This window comes from Salmo trutta, unplaced genomic scaffold (genome assembly GCF_901001165.1).
Source record: "Salmo trutta unplaced genomic scaffold, fSalTru1.1, whole genome shotgun sequence".
Taxonomy (NCBI): Eukaryota; Metazoa; Chordata; class Actinopteri; order Salmoniformes; family Salmonidae; genus Salmo; species Salmo trutta.
Window position 1 is genome coordinate 14,912,561 of NW_021822911.1, and position 19,530 is coordinate 14,932,090.

At 40.5% G+C, this 19,530-nt stretch overlaps 1 protein-coding gene and 1 long non-coding RNA gene across 2 annotated transcripts; both read left to right on the forward strand.

Annotated features, from left to right (window-relative positions):
• Positions 1-11,509: 11,509 nt before the first annotated feature.
• Positions 11,510-12,445, forward strand: LOC115186663 (E3 ubiquitin/ISG15 ligase TRIM25-like). Its single transcript, XM_029746215.1, has one exon. The coding sequence runs from the start codon at positions 11,580-11,582 to the stop codon at positions 12,234-12,236; it is 657 nt and encodes a 218-aa protein (XP_029602075.1). The 5' UTR covers positions 11,510-11,579; the 3' UTR covers positions 12,237-12,445.
• A 227-nt stretch (positions 12,446-12,672) lies between these two features.
• LOC115186664 (uncharacterized) lies at positions 12,673-14,431 on the forward strand. Its single transcript, XR_003875829.1, has 2 exons — positions 12,673-12,704; positions 13,735-14,431. It is a non-coding gene; the product is annotated as an uncharacterized LOC115186664 (long non-coding RNA).
• The last annotated feature ends 5,099 nt before the right edge of the window (positions 14,432-19,530 follow it).

Below are 19,530 nucleotides of genomic sequence, written 5' to 3' on the forward strand. Positions count from 1 at the left end.
TTCAATGTGTTTTCTTTATTTAATTACAGCAGCATAGTTAATGTTATTTTTCGGTGTACAAATATTTTTTGATATCTATATTGTAAATACACCTATTTGTAAAAGTTTGTATATTTTGGTTTGGTCCATCGCGGGTTATCTGTACTTACGTTATCGTTCTCTTTGGCCGGACCTTCAGCTAGCAAGGTGCCCGAGAGCTGTGACTGCACCGAGGGCTAACATATTGTGTGTTGTCTCTTCGTGTGCAGGACCAATAAACATGATTCAACCATCATAATTCCAGTTGTGGCAGTGTCCTGATTAAAAGTACACAACGCAGAACGAACCACGCTACAAACTGGTGCCATCAGACAGGACTGAGACTACCCCAAAGACAACATGTGTGAAGCAAGAGCTTCCTGTGACAACCGGAAGTTGTTAAAAACAGCCTAGAGCTATTGTCATATGGCCACCTGCAGATAGTGAAAATTACACAACTCAACCATGTGTCATTCAGTCAATTATTAAGGTAGAGACTTCTTATTCAGGATTCTGTTTATGTCTACCCCAAAGACAACGTGTGTTGAGTAAGAACTTCCTGTGACAACCGGAAGTGGTTAAAAACAGCCTAGAGCTTTTGTCATATTTCAACATGACGGAGAGTAAAGTCAGTCAGGAGTCCCTGACCTTGTCTTCTCTCAAGATGTCTGGTAGGCCCATTTAAATACCTTTTTTGGACATTTCAAGATAGCAGATGTTTGAGTTGGGTCTATTAACACAGCTGTGAGCTGTTATTTCTTTCATTTTTTCATTTTTGACAAAATGAGCAGTCCTGGAAGTGACAGATTTTGACTCATATTGAGTGATAAGACTGAGCTATTTAGAAAATCCCTTAGCCTTTCGACTAATTTTGGTTTAGTTGGACTAATTTTGGGTTAGTTCTCTCAAGAAGAACTAACCAATCTCAACATGACAGAAAGTAAGACAGGGAAACCAATCTCAACATGACAGAAAGTAAGACAGGAGAACCTATTTCAACATGACAGAGAGTCAGTCAGGAGTCCCTGACCTTATCTTCTCTCAAGAAGATGTCTGGTAGGCCCATTTAAATACCTTTTTTGGACATTTCAAGATAGCAGATGTTTGAGTTGGGTCTATTAACACAGCTGTGAGTTGTTAATTTTTTAATTTTTGACAAAATGAGCACTCTTGGAAGTGACAGATTTTGACTCATATTGAGTGATAAGACTGAGCTATTTAAAAACACTTTTTCAACATTTCAAGATAGCAGTTAATTCAAGTGAGATCTTATTAAAGACAGCTGTATATTATTTTTTTTGACCCAAAAATATTCTATGTTCACGCCCACTTTTTTTGCACTATGTTTGAAGGCTGTCAACTTCTTGTCAGGAGGAGAATCACTTAGCCTTTCAACTAATTTTCAAATGATAGGATGCCTATTTAAAAACACTTTTTCAACATTTCAAGATAGCAGTTAGTTCAGTTTGATCTTATTAAAGACAGCTGTATCATTTTTTAATTCATTTTGACATATTGTTTGGGACCACTTTTTTTGCTCTGTTTGAAGGCTGTCAGCTTCTTCTCAGGAGGAGAATCACTTAGCCTTTCAACTAATTTTCAAATGATAGAACACTCCTTTAGAACGCTCCTTTAGAACACTCATTTAGAACGCTCTTTTAGAACGCTCGTTTAGAACCCTCTTTAAAACGGACAGTTTCCAATGACGCAACAATCAGCGTTTGAGCTGGACACACTTCTTTTCAGAAACTATTTACACAAAACACACAGTCCTTACAAAGTTTATCTCCAGAATGTGAGCAGTTTATTTTTGGATGCAAATGGTTCAGATATTCACAGAAGTATATATATTTATATGTATAGCACAACACAATCATCCTAATGTGATATGAAATTAGACCATTTCGCATATATCGATATAGTTGAAATTTGCGCTTTGATCCTTGCTCCAAGCAAGCTGCAGACCCGGAGCTCTCTGCGCTGCTCCCCGCGCCTCCTCTTTCATGCACAGAGGGCGGAGGGGCAGGAACAGACACTTCAACAAACATGGAGGAAGCAACAGCGTCTGCGGAGCGTTTTGACGAGGAATTGGTTAGTAAAAGAAAAAGCATTGGCTCAGTCATTTGGAGATGGTTCGGATTCAAAGTATCAGATGAGCAACAAAATCACGTTATATGTAGGCTGTGCCATAAAAAAAGTTCCAGCACTACAAATCTTTTTCACCACCTAAAACAGTGGCACAAACTGCAATACGAAGAGTGTGTGAAACTGCGCGCTGCAGAAGCCCCAGCCGCAAGCCGTCGACAACCCGAAAAAGCTCCAGCCCCGAAACAAAGCTCACTGCAAACTTCATTTTCCCGCAGTGTGGTGCCTAATGAAAAGAAAATTGGCAAGTGGTGTACTATAACTAAAGCGGTGTCCTATCACATTGCTAAAAGATATGGTCCCTGTTGCAACTGTGGAACAAGTCGGATTCAAAAAGCTACTGAAAACTATGGACCCGAGATATGAGCTTCCCAACTACTTTGCACGAGAAGCACTGCCACAAATGTCCACTGAAGTCAGGCAGAGCCTTGCTGACCGGCTCGCTAACGGGACCCATTTTGCGTTGACCAGCGATATGTGGTCGAGCAGGACATGTGAGCCTGAGATGATGATGAAAACAGCGTCGTGTCGTCTCCAAAACAAGTTATTTCCCCCCCCAGGATCACACCGGTGAGCATATAGCTGAGGCCTTGCAGGACGCAAGCTGGGAAACTCCCGAGAAAAGCATCCGGTTGCTATAACAACCGACAACGGGAGCAACGTGGTCAAAGCGGTGGAGCTGAACGAGCGGCTGAGGATGCAGTGCTTCGGTCAGACTACACTTGGCTATTGGGGAGTGCAGTGTTTTAAGGACTATTCACACATTTTACTGATTACAATATTACTTTTTCATTATTTTTTCCTTTGTGTCTTGTCTGCAACCTTTTTTGGTTTTATGCTGCTGTCTTGGCCAAAAATTGATTAAGTAGATTAATAAAACATATTAAAATATTAGTTTTTCATTATTTTTTCCTTTGTGTCTTGTCTGCAACCTTTTTTGGTTTTATGCTGCTGTCTTGGCCAAAAATGTATTAAGTAGATTAAAATATTAGTTTTTCATTATTTTCCTTTGTGTCTTATCTGCAACTTTTTTTTGTTTTATGCTGCTGTCTTGGCCAAAAATTGATTAAGTAGATTAATAAAACATATTAAAATATTAGTTTTTCATTATTTTCCTTTGTGTCTGTCTGCAACTTTTTTTGTTTTATGCTGCTGTCTTGGCTAAAAATTGATTAAGTAGATTAATGAAACACAAAACATAAAGTACTTTAAAGAAAAAAACATATTAAAATATTAGTTTTTCATTATTTTCCTTTGTGTCTTGTCTGCAACTTTTTTTGTTTTATGCTGCTGTCTTGGCCAAAAAATGATTAAGTAGATTAATAAAACATATTAAAATATTAGTTTTTCATTATTTTCCTTTGTGTCTTGTCTGCAACTTTTTTTGTTTTATGCTGCTGTCTTGGCCAAAAATTGATTTAGTAGATTAATAAAACATATTAAAATATTAGTTTTTCATTATATTCCTTTGTGTCTGTCTGCAACTTTTTTTGTTTTCTTTGCTGCTGTCTTGGCCAAAAATTGATTAATAAAACACAAAACAAAGTACTTTAAAGAAAAAAACATATTAAAATATTATTTTCCTTTGTGTCTTGTCTGCAACTTTTTTTTGTTTTATGCTGCTGTCTTGGCCAAAAATGGATTAAGTGGATTAATAAAACACAAAACATAAAGTACTTTAAAGAAAAAAACATATTAAAATATTAGTTTTTCATTATTTTCCTTTGTGTCTTGTCTGCAACTTTTTTTGGTTTTATGCTGCTGTCTTGGCCAAAAATTGATTAATAAAACACAAAACATAAAGTACTTTAAAGAAAAAAACATATTACAATATTACTTTTTCATTATTTTCCTTTGTGTCTTGTCTGCAACTTTTTTTGTTTTATGCTGCTGTCTTGGCCAAAAAATTTATTAAGTACATTAATAAAACACAAAACATAAAGTACTTTAAAGAAAAAAAATTAAAATATTAGTTTTTCATTATTTTCCTTTGTGTCTTGTCTGCAACTTTTTTTGGTTTTATGCTGCTGTCTTGGCCAAAAAATTTATTAAGTAGATTAAAATATTAGTTTTTCATTATTTTCTTTTGTGTCTTGTCTGCAACTTTTTTTGTTTTATGCTGCTGTCTTGGCCAAAAATTGATTAATAAAACACAAAACATAAAGTGGTAAAAGTAAAATCACTTACAATACAGGATGGTAGATTTCAGAACAATATTTATTAGGTTATTGGATAAGAATTAGTGATGCATTGATGTGTTTACCACTTTAATGTTACAGCTGGTAAAGGTGAGGTAATTATGACTTTAAAATGCTGGTTAGCCTGTTGATATCATCAAGGTAACATATTTAGTTATTATGATAGACTATAGTTTTTTCTCTGGATTGAAAGAGCCAACTGCAAAGTAACTAGAAACTATATAATATTTCTAAAGCTTGATTTTGGAAAGCACTTAGTTGTATGAGTGTGTTAAAGTGAAAACAGAGTCAAATTTCTCGCATAAGCACATTTGTTTAATAGTTTTTTTATGATTCTGACAGGACATGGCATGAATGACAAGCGCGTCACCCGGGCCATTTCTCTGTGCAAGAGAATTGTAAGCTGTTTTTCGTACAGCTGGAAGAAAAGGAGACATCTTGCTGAAGTCCAGATTCAGCTGGGTCTGCCAAGTCACCAACTCATAACCGAGTCTGCCACACGCTGGGGATCAAGGCAGCAGATGATAGAGAGAGTCCTGGAGCAGGAAGGAGCACTGGCCAAAGTCCTGTCTAATGACAAAAAGACCAGGCACCTTGTCCCTACCTGGCAGGACTTAGAGGTCCTAGAAGCAGTCCAAAAGGTCCTGAAACCTCTCCAGGACTTTACCGATGCTTTGTCAGGTGAGGAGTACGTCACTCTATCATATGTAAAACCTGTGCTGCACCTTTTTAACGGCAGTCTCCTGGCATGTGAAGAGGGTGATGGCGAGCTTTGCAAATCGATCAAGACCAGCATTGTTGAGTACCTCAACCGCAAGTATTCTGACCCAGCCACTACTGACCTATTGGAGATGGCTTCATTTGTGGATCCACGCTTCAGGGCCACCTATATCCCAAGTGAAAAAGTTGATGCATTGAAGCACAGAGCTGTCTTGGAGGTGGAGACGCTACTGGCTGATCAGAGCAGCTGTCAACCGCCTTACCTACGTGTGCCAACTGTGCCTGAGCCTGCAGATGGAGAAGCAGCAGTGGCACCAAAAGATAAGACACTGGCAAGCTTCTTCAAGCAGCGCACAGCCACCACCACTGCGCCACCAACCAAGAGGGAGGCTATTGAAAATGAACTGTCAAGTTACTTGCAGTCAGCAAGTGTGGAGAGTGACACTGATCCCCTCAAGTGGTGGAAGGATCATGAAGTTGTCTTTCCAGCTCTGAGCCACCTGGAAAAAAAGTATCTCTTGGTACCAGCTACCAGTTCACCCTCCGAAAGGGTTTTCAGCTGCAGTGGCAATATCGTGACCTGCCACAGAGCATCTCTGAAGCCGGATGCCGTTGACAGGCTGGTGTTTCTCGCACAAAATCTTTAAACGAAGGAGGACACGCTTGTCTTCTAATGTCTACCTCAAGACAGCATTACTGTTTATCAAAGTAAAAAAAGAGGGGAAATGTTTATTGAGTTGATGGTCTGTTTCTTGTGCAACTGGTTGAGGCTGTTCAGATAAGAAATTGAGTTAACAAAAAGCAAATGGTAATCTCAGGCTGATGTTTAAAAAACATTTTCTCAAACTGAACACTTTATTTTGTTCTTTATTTATATATAACTGCTGCCCTTACTAGGGTTTGTCATATTTTATTATTTTGTAATGTTCGTTATTTGCATCTGTGGATTTGTTAGAAAGGAGAAGAAATCTGTAATTTGATTTTAATAAGCCATTTAAAGTTGTCAAACTAAAAAAAAAGTTGACTTTTCTCATAAATATATATAATATTTATTTCAGAAAAAGATAGGCCTATTTTATTTTATAGGCTATTTTTGTTTAAGATATTTGTATTTATTTAAATGTGCACCTTATGGAGCTTTGATTTCAGAAAAGGTTCTCCTGTTGTTATACAGTGTTTATGTTTACATGTTATTGTTATTTGAACAGCTGAGCATTTAATCTGAACCAGGTGAAGAGCCCTGTTTATTATTTATTCATTTGATTTTTCAACTGTTCACTGAAATAGCCGCTTTCAATAAAACTACTTGAGACATGTCATATCTGGCTTTGACTTTGACTGAACATTTGCTCTCACTTTGCAGAAAAAAATATCAGGATATATATCTTATATCGATATTCAGCCTAAATATATCGGGATATGACTTTTGGTCCATATCGCCCAGCCCTGCCTACCAGACATCTTCTTGAGAGAAGATAAGATCAGGGACTCCTGACTGACTCTCCGTCATGTTGAAATAGGTTCTCCTGTCTTACATTCTGTCATGTTGAAATAGGTTCTCCTGTCTTACTTTCTGTCATGTTGAAATGGGTTTCCCTGTCTTACTTTCTGTCATGTTGAGATGGGTTTGTTCTTCTTGAGAGAACTAACCCAAAATTAGTCCAACTAACCCAAAATTTGTCGAAAGGCTAAGGGATTCTCTTCCTGAGAAGAAGCTGACAGCCTTCAAACAGAGCAAAAAAAGTGGTCCCAAACAATATGTCAAAATGAATAAAAAAATGATACAGCTGTCTTTAATAAGATCAAACTGAACTAACTGCTATCTTGAAATGTTGAAAAAGTGTTTTTAAATAGGCATCCTATCATTTGAAAATTAGTCGAAAGGCTAAGTGATTCTCCTCCTGACAAGAAGTTGACAGCCTTCAAACATAGTGCAAAAAAAGTGGGCGTGAACATAGAATATTTTTGGGTCAAAAAAAATAATATACAGCTGTCTTTAATAAGATCAAACTGAACTAACTGCTATCTTGAAATGTTGAAAAAGTGTTTTTAAATAGCTCAGTCTTATCACTCAATATGAGTCAAAATCTGTCACTTCCAGGACTGCTCATTTTGTCAAAAATGAAAAAATGAAAAAAATAACAACTCACAGCTGTGTTAATAGACCCAACTCAAACATCTGCTATCTTGAAATGTCCAAAAAAGGTATTTAAATGGGCCTACCAGACATCTTCTTGAGAGAAGATAAGGTCAGGGATCTCTCTGGTCATCCACAAAGCCATTTCCTCCTTTGGCCGTCTCTCCTTCCAGTTCTCTGCTGCCAATGACTGGAACGAACTACAAAAATCTCTGAAACTGGAAACACTTATCTCCCTCACTAGCTTTAAGCACCAGCTGTCAGAGCAGCTCACAGATCACTGCACCTGTACATAGCCCATCTATAATTTAGCCCAAACTACTACCTCTTCCCCTACTGTATTTATTTATTTATTTATTTTGCTCCTTTGCACCCCATTATTTCTATGTCTACTTTGCACTTTCTTCTACTACAAATCTACAATTCCAGTGTTTTACTTGCTATATTGTATTTACTTTGCCACCATGGCCTTATTGCCTTTACCTCCCTTATCTCACCTCATTTGCTCACATTGTATATAGACTTATTTTTCTACTGTATTATTGACTGTATGTTTGTTTTACTCCATGTGTAACTCTGTGTTGTTGTATGTTGTCGAACTGCTTTGCTTTATCTTGGCCATGTCGCAATTGTAAATGAGAACTTGTTCTCAACTAGCCTACCTGGTTAAATAAAGGTGAAATAAATAAAAATGTATTTACTGTATTCCAGTCATGGTTCATCCTATATAACTACTGCTGTCCACTTCATATGTATATACTGTATTCTAGTCCTGGTTCATCCTATATAACTACTGCTGTCCACTTCATATGTATATACTGTATTCTAGTCATGGTTCATCCTATATAACTACTGCTGTCTACTTCATATGTATATACTGTATTCTATATAACTACTGCTGTCTACTTCATATGTATATACTGTATTCTATATAACTACTGCTGTCCACTTCATATGTATATACTGTATTCTATATAACTACTGCTGTCTACTTCATATGTATATACTGTACTCTAGTCCTGGTTCATCCAATATAACTACTGCTGTCCACTTCATATGTATATACTGTATTCTAGTCCTGGTTCATCCTATATAACTACTGCTGTCCACTTCATATGTATTTACTGTATTCTAGTCCTGGTTCATCCAATATAACTACTGCTGTCCACTTCATATGTATATACTGTATTCTAGTCCTGGTTCATCCTATATAACTACTGCTGTCCACTTCATATGTATATACTGTATTCTATATAACTACTGCTGTCCACTTCATATGTATATACTGTATTCTATATAACTACTGCTGTCTACTTCATATGTATATACTGTACTCTAGTCCTGGTTCATCCAATATAACTACTGCTGTCCACTTCATATGTATATACTGTATTCTAGTCCTGGTTCATCCTATATAACTACTGCTGTCCACTTCATATGTATTTACTGTATTCTAGTCCTGGTTCATCCTATATAACTACTGCTGTCCACTTCATATGTATATACTGTATTCTATATAACTACTGCTGTCTACCTCATATGTATATACTGTACTCTAGTCCTGGTTCATCCAATATAACTACTGCTGTCCACTTCATATGTATATACTGTATTCTATATAACTACTGCTGTCCACTTCATATGTATATACTGTATTCTATATAACTACTGCTGTCTACTTCATATGTATATACTGTACTCTAGTCCTGGTTCATCCAATATAACTACTGCTGTCCACTTCATATGTATATACTGTATTCTAGTCCTGGTTCATCCTATATAACTACTGCTGTCCACTTCATATGTATTTACTGTATTCTAGTCCTGGTTCATCCAATATAACTACTGCTGTCCACTTCATATGTATATACTGTATTCTAGTCCTGGTTCATCCTATATAACTACTGCTGTCCACTTCATATGTATATACTGTATTCTATATAACTACTGCTGTCCACTTCATATGTATATACTGTATTCTATATAACTACTGCTGTCTACTTCATATGTATATACTGTACTCTAGTCCTGGTTCATCCAATATAACTACTGCTGTCCACTTCATATGTATATACTGTATTCTAGTCCTGGTTCATCCTATATAACTACTGCTGTCCACTTCATATGTATTTACTGTATTCTAGTCCTGGTTCATCCTATATAACTACTGCTGTCCACTTCATATGTATATACTGTATTCTATATAACTACTGCTGTCTACCTCATATGTATATACTGTACTCTAGTCCTGGTTCATCCAATATAACTACTGCTGTCCACTTCATATGTATATACTGTATTCTAGTCATGGTTCATCCAATATAACTACTGCTGCCCACTTCATATGTATATACTGTATTCTAGTCCTGGTTCATCCTATATAACTACTGCTGTCCACTTCATATGTATATACTGTATTCCAGTCATGGTTCATCCTATATAACTACTGCTGTCCACTTCATATGTATATACTGTATTCTAGTCCTGGTTCATCCTATATAACTACTGCTGTCTACTTCATATGTATATACTGTATTCCAGTCATGGTTCATCCTATATAACTACTGCTGTCCACTTCATATGTATATACTGTATTCTATATAACTACTGCTGTCCACTTCATATGTATATACTGTATTCTATATAACTACTGCTGTCCACTTCATATGTATATACTGTATTCTATATAACTACTGCTGTCTACTTCATATGTATATACTGTATTCTAGTCATGGTTCATCCTATATAACTACTGCTGTCCACTTCATCTGTATATACTGTATTCTATATAACTACTGCTGTCCACTTCATATGTATATACTGTATTCTATATAACTACTGCTGTCCACTTCATATGTATATACTGTATTCTATATAACTACTGCTGTCCACTTCATATGTATATACTGTATTCCAGTCATAGTTCATCCTATATAACTACTGCTGTCCACTTCATATGTATATACTGTATTCTATATAACTACTGCTGTCCACTTCATATGTATATACTGTATTCTAGTCATGGTTCATCCTATATAACTACTGCTGTCCACTTCATATGTATATACTGTATTCTAGTCCTGGTTCATCCTATATAACTACTGCTGTCCACTTCATATGTATATACTGTATTCTAGTCATGGTTCATCCAATATAACTACTGCTGTCCACTTCATATGTATATACTGTATTCTAGTCATGGTTCATCCTATATAACTACTGCTGTCCACTTCATATGTATATACTGTATTCTATATAACTACTGCTGTCTACTTCATATGTATATACTGTACTCTAGTCCTGGTTCATCCTATATAACTACTGCTGTCCACTTCATATGTATATACTGTATTCTAGTCATGGTTCATCCTATATAACTACTACTGTACATATGCAATTCTTCAGATATACTACAGATGTACTCCAAATTGTCTATGCATCACATCACAGTACACAGTGTATATATATATATATATATATCATTGCTTGTCCTAATATTTTCATTGACTTTTTAGATTTGCCCTCTGTGAGCTGGGAACACAAGCATTGTTAGATATTACTGCACTGTTGGAGCTAGGAACACAAGCATTGTTAGATATTACTGCACTGTTGGAGCTGGGAACACAAGCATTGTTAGATATTACTGCACTGTTGGAGCTGGGAACACAAGCATTGTTAGATATTACTGCACTGTTGGAGCTGGGAACACAAGCATTGTTAGATATTACTGCACTGTTGGAGCTGGGAACACAAGCATTGTTAGATATTACTGCACTGTTGGAGCTAGGAACACAAGCATTGTTAGATATTACTGCACTGTTGGAGCTGGGAACACAAGCATTTCACTTCACCCACAATAACATCTGATAAATATGTGTATGAAACCAATAAAATAAAATGTGATTGTATTGTTGAAAGTGTTAGATAATTCTCAATCCGTGTTGTGTCTTGTCTAAGAACAGCCCTTAGCCGCGGTACTGTATAATAGCCATATATCACACCTCCTCAGGACTTATTGATTTATAAGGCATTATAAAGGTGATTAAAATAATGATACATACGTACTTCATAGAAAACTGTTACCCTTCATATATTCTAACAACTCACATTTTAAGATTCATTATGTCATTTGTTCCATGTTAAGGGCTCTAACATTGGAACAAAACTATTTGTCTCCCTCTTGATGTTGCATGCAGTTCCTCTCTCTCTTCCTGCATTCCTCTAACCCCTCCCTCCCTCTAACCCCACCCCTCTGGCAGAACCAGGAAATCCCTCCCCCTCCCACAAACTCTCTTCTGAGGAAACGAAACTGATCTGAGTCTCTGTGTCGTCTGTCTGTGTGAGAGTGAACAACCGTCCCAATGGCTCAACAGGGAGTTCTGCTGGACCAGGACCAGTTATGTTGTTCTGTCTGTCTGGATCTACTGAAGGAACCAGTCACCATCCCCTGTGGACACAGTTACTGTAGGAGCTGTATTGATGGCTGCTGGGATCAGGATGTTCTGAAAGGGGTCTATAGCTGTCCTCAGTGCAGACAGACCTTCAGTCCGAGGCCTACGCTGAGTAAAAGTAACCTATTGGCTGAGCTGGTGGAGAAACTGAAGAAGACAGGACTCCAGGCTGCTCCCCCTCCTGCTCTGTGCTATGCTGGACCTAGAGATGTGGTGTGTGATGTCTGCACTGGGACCAGAAAGCAGAAAGCCCTCATGTCCTGTCTGGCGTGTCTGGCCTCTTACTGTGAGACTCACCTCCAATCTCACTATGAATCTCCTGCTTTGAAGAAGCACAAGCTGGTCAAAGCCACCGCACAACTACAGGAGAAGATCTGCTCTCATCATGACAAACTGCTGGAGGTTTACTGTCGTACCGATCAGCAGTGTATCTGTCTGCTGTGTTTGATGGATGAACATAAAGGCCATGATACAGTGTCAGCTGCAGCAGAGAGGACTGAGAAACAGGTAAGACCAGAACAACTTGTTGGTGACTGTCTGATAAACAAAGAATTAAAGATACAGTAGGAACTAAGGCTGTTTGAATATGAGATCATTGAAATGAAATTGATCCTCATCAGAACAAATATGAACACAAACCTTGAGTATATTGATATGTTAACCCAGATTCTCCAGATGTATCACCATTTTATAATGTCAAACACTATTATCATTCTGAATGGCCTTTTATGAGTCCAAAGTTCAGTCTCAACCTGTTGATACATGTAGTCCTACCATAAAAACTATAATCATTCACATAGCAACAAATAAATATCATTTAGTAAATGGACCATCCATTTTTTAGACCTTCCTCTCTATGGGCCCTATGTCACATTACTATACTATTGATCTACTGGACAAATAAAGCTTGATAGCTCATTGAAGAGTGATTCTCCACAGAGGCAGCTGGGGATGAGTCAGCAGAAGGTCCAGCAGAGATCCCAGGAGAGAGAGAAGTTGCTGAAGGAGCTCCAACAGGCTGTGGAGTCTCTCAAGGTGAGTATTGTTGACCAGAGGAGACACACCATTTCACCTGTCTCCTCCAGTCAGAGAGAGAGAGAGGTAGAGGGGCCCCTATCCAATCCCACTGACCCCACTGTTGGGAACAGGTTGTCACTGCTGAGGCAGAGAAGAAAGTAGAGGAGGATGGGTCAAGGCTGAGGGATCCTGAGAGGATCCCTGTGAGTAGTAGATCTGTGACAGCACAGAGGGATGGGCCAACCAGTGATATATGCTTCAGTAAGGTTGGCTTCTTAGTGTTCATAGCAAATGGTTATCAACTGTACCGCAGTAATGGAATGTAAATCACAGAAAAAAAAATATGTTTTGGTGGCAGCTGCAGAGAAGTATTTGGTCATACTAGATTTGACTTCAGAAGAGTTCCAGGGTGTGTTGAGTGGTGGTGTCCCGTCCTCCCAGGCCGTTGGCCTGGTGCAGGAGCAGATAGGGTCAAAGTAGTGGAATGGGGTAGTGGGTTTTAATGAGTGTAGGGTTAGTTGGCCTGGTGCAGGAGCAGATAGGGTCAAAGTAGTGGAATGGGGTAGTGGGTTTTAATGAGTGTAGGTTTAGTTAGAAGGGTGTTTTTTAGTATTATCATAATTTCCCCTTTTCCCATTTTGTATCCCATAATATCATGGATTTATATTATAGTCCAGTTGAGGCAGGTGAGATGCCTTTGGATATACGACGTAATAAATTGACATTAGCTTATTGGGTTGCAAGGCTGTGAGGTTGAGCATCCCACTGCTACTGTTCTAGATGACTGTTGGGAATATACTAGTAGACAAGGCAGTGGTTTTGGTTGGACAGTTGGAAAGCTTGCTGATGAGAGTGGTTTCAGGGAGTTGGAGGTTGGCCCTTTTCTGTGGTGATAGGGGATGTTCCTCCATGGTTACTCCCAGATCCTGTTGTTGATCTAACCTTGGTAGACAAAAGGAAAGATTGGGTCAGAAGTCAGTGATGAAGGGAAACTGGTTGACAATTACATTGGTAGAAGTTGTTATGCTTTTTTTACCTCTTTTCACAGATGGATCCAAGGGCCCAGATAGTGGGCACACAGGAGCAGGTGTTTACCTTCCTGAATGTGATGTGCAGATATGTAGAAGACTAACAGATGAACTGTCAGTGTACTCAGTTGAACTGTTGGTGATAATAGTTGTCCTCCAGTGGGTGGAGGACGTACAACCTGTTGGAATTATAGTATCCTCAGATTCTCTGTCTGTATTGAATAGTTTATCATCTGGTAAATCTTTTAGGAGTGACCTACTATTGGAGGTATTAATGTTATTATGGAGAATTGAGAGAATGGGTCTAGTAGTGAGATTCTGCTGGGTCCCAGCACATTCAGGTGTGGAATGGAATGAAATTGTAGACTAGTTAGCTAAAATAACTTTAAAACAAGATATAATATATATTAATGTTCCACTGGGTAGAGGTGAGGACAAATGTGAGATCAGAGACATTTTGATAGATGTGTGGCAGAAGAGATGGGACTCTGAGCACAAGGGACGGCATTTATATGCCCTCCAATGAAAGGTCGGTGGACCAAGGTTCAAAGGTCAGATTAGGAAGGAAGAGGTGGTGTTTCCTCGATTGTGTTTAGGACATTGTACATTGAACTGGTCCTTCCATCTGGTTGGCAGCATGTGAATGGTTTGTGTCTGGAGGGTATTGTCAATTAAATGGTGGAGCATGTGTTGTTATAGTGTTGTAAGGATGTTGAAGAGAGGGAAAGATTGAAGTGTAGGGTCATTGAGGTTGGACGGGGTTGGATGGGGGTTTGGAAGGGATTTGGGGGATGGGGGAGGGTCTATTAGAAGTTAGTAGGACTCTTTTTTATTTTCTCAGAAGTACTGAGTTAGGTAGGAGGATTTAGAAATGGTGTAAACCGTGATTGAACACAAGTCTCTCTCTCACTCTGTCTCTCTCTCACTCTGTCTCTCTCTCTGTCCATCTCTCTCTCTCTGTCCCTCTCTCTCTCTCTCTGTCCCTCTCTCTCTCTGTGTCTCTCTCTCTGTCCCTCTCTCTCTCTCTCTGTCCCTCTCTCTCTCTCTGTCCCTCTCTCTTTCTCTCTGTCCCTCTCTCTCTCTCTGTCCCTCTCTCTCTCTCTGTCCCTCTCTCTCTGTCCCTCTCTCTCTGTCCCTCTCTCTCTCTCTCTCTCTCTGTCCCCCTCTCTCTCTCTGTCCCCCTCTCTCTCTCTCTCTCTGTCCCTCTCTCTCTCTCTCTCTCTGTCCCTCTCTCTCTCTCTCTCTCTCTCTCTCTGTCCCTCTCTCTCTCTCTCTGTCCCTCTCTCTCTCTCTCTGTCCCTCTCTCTCTCTCTGTCCCCCTCTCTCTCTCTGTCCCCCTCTCTCTCTCTGTCCCTCTCTCTCTCTCTGTCCCTCTCTCTCTGTGTCCCTCTCTCTCTCTGTGTCCCTCTCTCTCTCTCTGTCCCTCTCTCTCTCTCTGTCCCTCTCTCTCTCTGTCCCTCTCTCTCTCTCTCTGTCCCTCTCTCTCTCTCTCTGTCCGTCTCTCTCTCTCTCTGTCCGTCTCTCTATCTCTCTCTCTCTCTCTCTCTGTCCCTCTCTCTCTCTCTCTGTGTCCCTCTCTCTCTCTCTGGGCCCTCAGAGAGGTGGACAATGGGCCCTCAGAGAGGTGGACAATGGGCCCTCAGAGAGGTGGACAAGGATCCCTCAGAGAGGTGGACAAGAAGCCCTCAGAGAGGTGGACAAGGAGCCCTCAGAGAGGTGGACAAGGAGCCCTCAGAGAGGTGGACAAGGAGCCCTCAGAGAGGTGGTGGACAAGGAGCCCTCAGAGAGGTGGACAAGGAGCCCTCAGAGAGGTGGTGGACAAGGAGCCCTCAGAGAGGAGGTGGACAAGGAGCCCTCAGAGAGGTGGACAAGGAGCCCTCAGAGAGGTGGACAAGGAGCACTCAGAGAGGTGGTGGATAAGGAGCCCTCAGAGAGGAGGTGGACAAGGAGCCCTCAGAGAGGTGGTGGACAAGCAGCCCTCAGAGAGGTGGTGGACAAGGAGCCCTCAGAGAGGTGGTGGACAAGGAGCCCTCAGAGAGGTGGTGGACAAGGAGCCCTCAGAGAGGTGGTGGACAAGGAGCCCTCAGAGAGGTGGTGGACAAGGAGCCCTCAGAGAGGTGGTGGACAAGGAGCCCTCAGAGAGGTGGACAAGGAGCCCTCAGAGCGGTTGTGGACAAGGAGCCCTCAGAGAGATGGACAATGGGCCCTCAGAGAGGTGGACAAGGAGTCCTCAGAGAGGTGGACAAGGAGCCCTCAGAGCGGTTGTGGACAAGGAGTCCTCAGAGAGGTGGACAAGGAGCCCTCAGAGCGGTTGTGGACAAGGAGCCCTCAGAGCGGTGGACAAGGAGCCCTCAGAGCGGTGGACAAGGAGCCCTCAGAGAGGTGGACAATGGGCCCTCAGAGAGATGGACAAGGAGTCCTCAGAGAGGTGGACAAGGAGCCCTCAGAGAGGTGGACAAGGAGTCCTCAGAGAGGAGGTGGACAAGGAGCCCTCAGAGAGGTGGTGGACAAGCAGCCCTCAGAGAGGTGGTGGACAAGGAGCCCTCAGAGAGGTGGTGGACAAGGAGCCCTCAGAGAGGTGGTGGACAAGGAGCCCTCAGAGAGGTGGTGGACAAGGAGCCCTCAGAGAGGTGGTGGACAAGGAGCCCTCAGAGAGGTGGACAAGGAGCCCTCAGAGCGGTTGTGGACAAGGAGCCCTCAGAGAGATGGACAATGGGCCCTCAGAGAGGTGGACAAGGAGTCCTCAGAGAGGTGGACAAGGAGCCCTCAGAGCGGTTGTGGACAAGGAGTCCTCAGAGAGGTGGACAAGGAGCCCTCAGAGCGGTTGTGGACAAGGAGCCCTCAGAGCGGTGGACAAGGAGCCCTCAGAGCGGTGGACAAGGAGCCCTCAGAGAGGTGGACAATGGGTCCTCAGAGAGATGGACAAGGAGTCCTCAGAGAGGTGGACAAGGAGTCCTCAGAGAGGAGGTGGACAAGGAGTCCTCAGAGAGGAGGTGGACAAGGAGCCCTCAGAGAGGAGGTGGACAAGGAGCCCTCAAAGAGGAGGTGGACAAGTTTTAAAATAGGCATCCTATCATTTGAAAATTAGTCGAAAGGCTAAGTGATTCTCTTCCTGAGAAGAAGCTGACAGCCTTCAAACAGAGCAAAAAAAGTGGGCGTGAACATAGAATATTTTTGGGTCAAAAAAAAGAATATACAGCTGTCTTTAATAAGATCAAACTGAACTAACTGCTATCTTGAAATGTTGAAAAAGTGTTTTTAAATAGCTCAGTCTTATCACTCAATATGAGTCAAAATCTGTCACTTCCAGGACTGCTCATTTTGTCAAAAATGAAAAAAATAAATAAATAACAACTCACAGCTGTGTTAATAGACCCAACTCAAACATCTGCTATCTTGAAATGTCCAAAAAAGGTATTTAAATGGGCCTACCAGACATCTTCTTGAGAGAAGACAAGGTCAGGGACTCCTGACTGACTTTACTCTCCGTCATGTTGAAATATGACAAGAGCTCTAGGCTGTTTTTAACCACTTCCGGTTGTCACAGGAAGTTCTTACTCAACACACGTTGTCTTTGGGGTAGACATAAACAGAATCCTGAATAAGAAGTCTCTACCTTAATAATTGACTGAATGACACATGGTTGAGTTGCGTGATTTTCACTATGTGCAGGTTATATGACAATAGCTCTAGGCTGTTTTTAACCACTTCCGGTTGTCACAGGAAGTTCTTACTCAACACACGTTGTCTTTGCTATATATATATATATATACACTTCTGTGAATATCTGAACCATTTGCATCCAAAAATAAACTGCTCACATTCTGGAGATTAACTTTGTAAGGACTGTGTGTTTTGTGTAAATAGTTTCTGAAAAAAGTGTGTCCAGCTCAAACGCTGATTGTTGCGTCATTGGAAACTGTCCGTTGTAAATGAGTGTTCTAAATGAGGGTTCTAAATGAGTGTTCTAAATGAGGGTTCTAAATGAGTGTTCTTAAAGAGGGTTCTAAATGAGTGTTCTAAAGAGCGTTCTAAACGAGTGTTCTAAATGAGTGTTCGTATTGAGGGTTCTAAATGTGTGTTCTAAATGAGTGTTCTAAAGAGCGTTCTAAATGAGTGTTCTAAAAGAGTGTTCTAAAAAAGGGTTCTAAATGAGCGTTGTAAATGAGCGTTGTAAATGAGGGTTCTAAATGAGGGTTGTAAATGAGTGTTCTAAAAGAGCGTTCTAAATGAGCGTTCTAAATGAGCGTTCTAAATGAGCGTTCTAAACGAGCATTCTAAACGAGCATTCTAAATGAGTGTTCTAAATGAGCGTTCTAAAGAGCGTTCTAAAAGAGTGTTCTAAATGAGTGTTCTAAAAGAGTGTTCTAAATGAGCGTTCTAAATGAGTGTTCTAAAAGAGCGTTCTAAATGAGCGTTGTAAATGAGGTTTCTAAATGAGTGTTCTAAAAGAGCGTTCTAAATGAGCGTTGTAAACTAGCGTTCTAAAGGAGCGTTGTAAATGAGGGTTCTAAATGAGTGTTCTAAATGAGTGTTCTAAATGAGCGTTCTAAATGAGCGTTGTAAATGAGTGTTCTAAATGAGTGTTCTAAATGAGTGTTCTAAAAGAGTGTTCTAAAAGAGTGTTCTAAAAGAGTGTTAGGCTATATAGTGCACTTTGTTTGACCAAGGTCCACAGTTAATTGTAGTGCACAATTTAGTGTTCTAATCACACGGCGCTTCAGGGACCACTGTAGAACGATCACACCCCGTGTGACAGGCAGACAGGTTAGGGTTAGGAGGTGTTACTGAACAGACCGACAGACAGACAGACAGGTTAGGGTTAGGAGGTGTTACTGAACAGACAGACAGACAGACAGACAGGTTAGGGTTAGGAGGTGTTACTGAACAGACCGACAGACAGACAGACAGGTTAGGGTTAGGAGGTGTTACTGAACAGACCGACAGACAGACAGACCGACAGACAGACAGGTTAGGGTTAGGAGGTGTTACTGAACAGACAGACAGAGACAGACAGACAGGTTAGGGTTAGGAGGTGTTACTAGACAGACAGACAGACAGACAGACAGACAGACAGACAGACAGACAGACAGACAGACAGACAGACAGACAGACAGACAGACAGGTTAGGGTTAGGAGGTGTTACTGAACAGACAGACCACTGTAGAACGTACGGTATGAACAGTATGAATAATAACAATGGCTGGGCTGATGGGCAGTTCAGTGAGTTGGAGCCTTTGATTGCCCTGCCTCTGTATTACTGAATGAAAGAGAGCCCAGCCCTGAAATGAATCACTCTGATGATCCTCTGACCTCAACATAACAATGACGTAGGCAACCACCTTGGATGGACAATCAATGCAAGGTGTTAATCTCATCTCCTGAATGATCAATTTAACACAACTTTAAACCCAGGTTTTTTTCTTGTTTCGATATTTAAATGTTGAAAAGGGTTGTGCCTATCTGAGTGTGTATATAATGGCCTTCTCCAGAGAAGTCATTCTCAATAGAACTTTATACTGAGAGAGAACACACTTCCAAGGAGCTGATTTTGGATTGTTACCTTTGCTGTATTCTGAAAACATTTCGTTGAGAAATTACTTGGAGCAAGATGGCATCTGCTACTGGTTCAAGGTAAGATATCTCTTTATTCATTCAATATATATATTACTGTAATTGTCTTGCTGTTAATAAAAATGTTATTAGTAGTTCTGCCAGACTTAGGAAGGTTGGAATTAGGGCAGCAGGCAATGTATTCCTATTGGAAGAGATTTAGAGGTCAAGGCTGCACCCTGTTTTAACTCTTAAGGAGATCC

Coding starts and splice junctions, on each gene's coding strand:
- LOC115186663 (XM_029746215.1), top strand. CDS start 11,580: ATGGCTCAACAGGGAGTTCTGCTGGACCAGGACCAGTTATGTTGTTCT.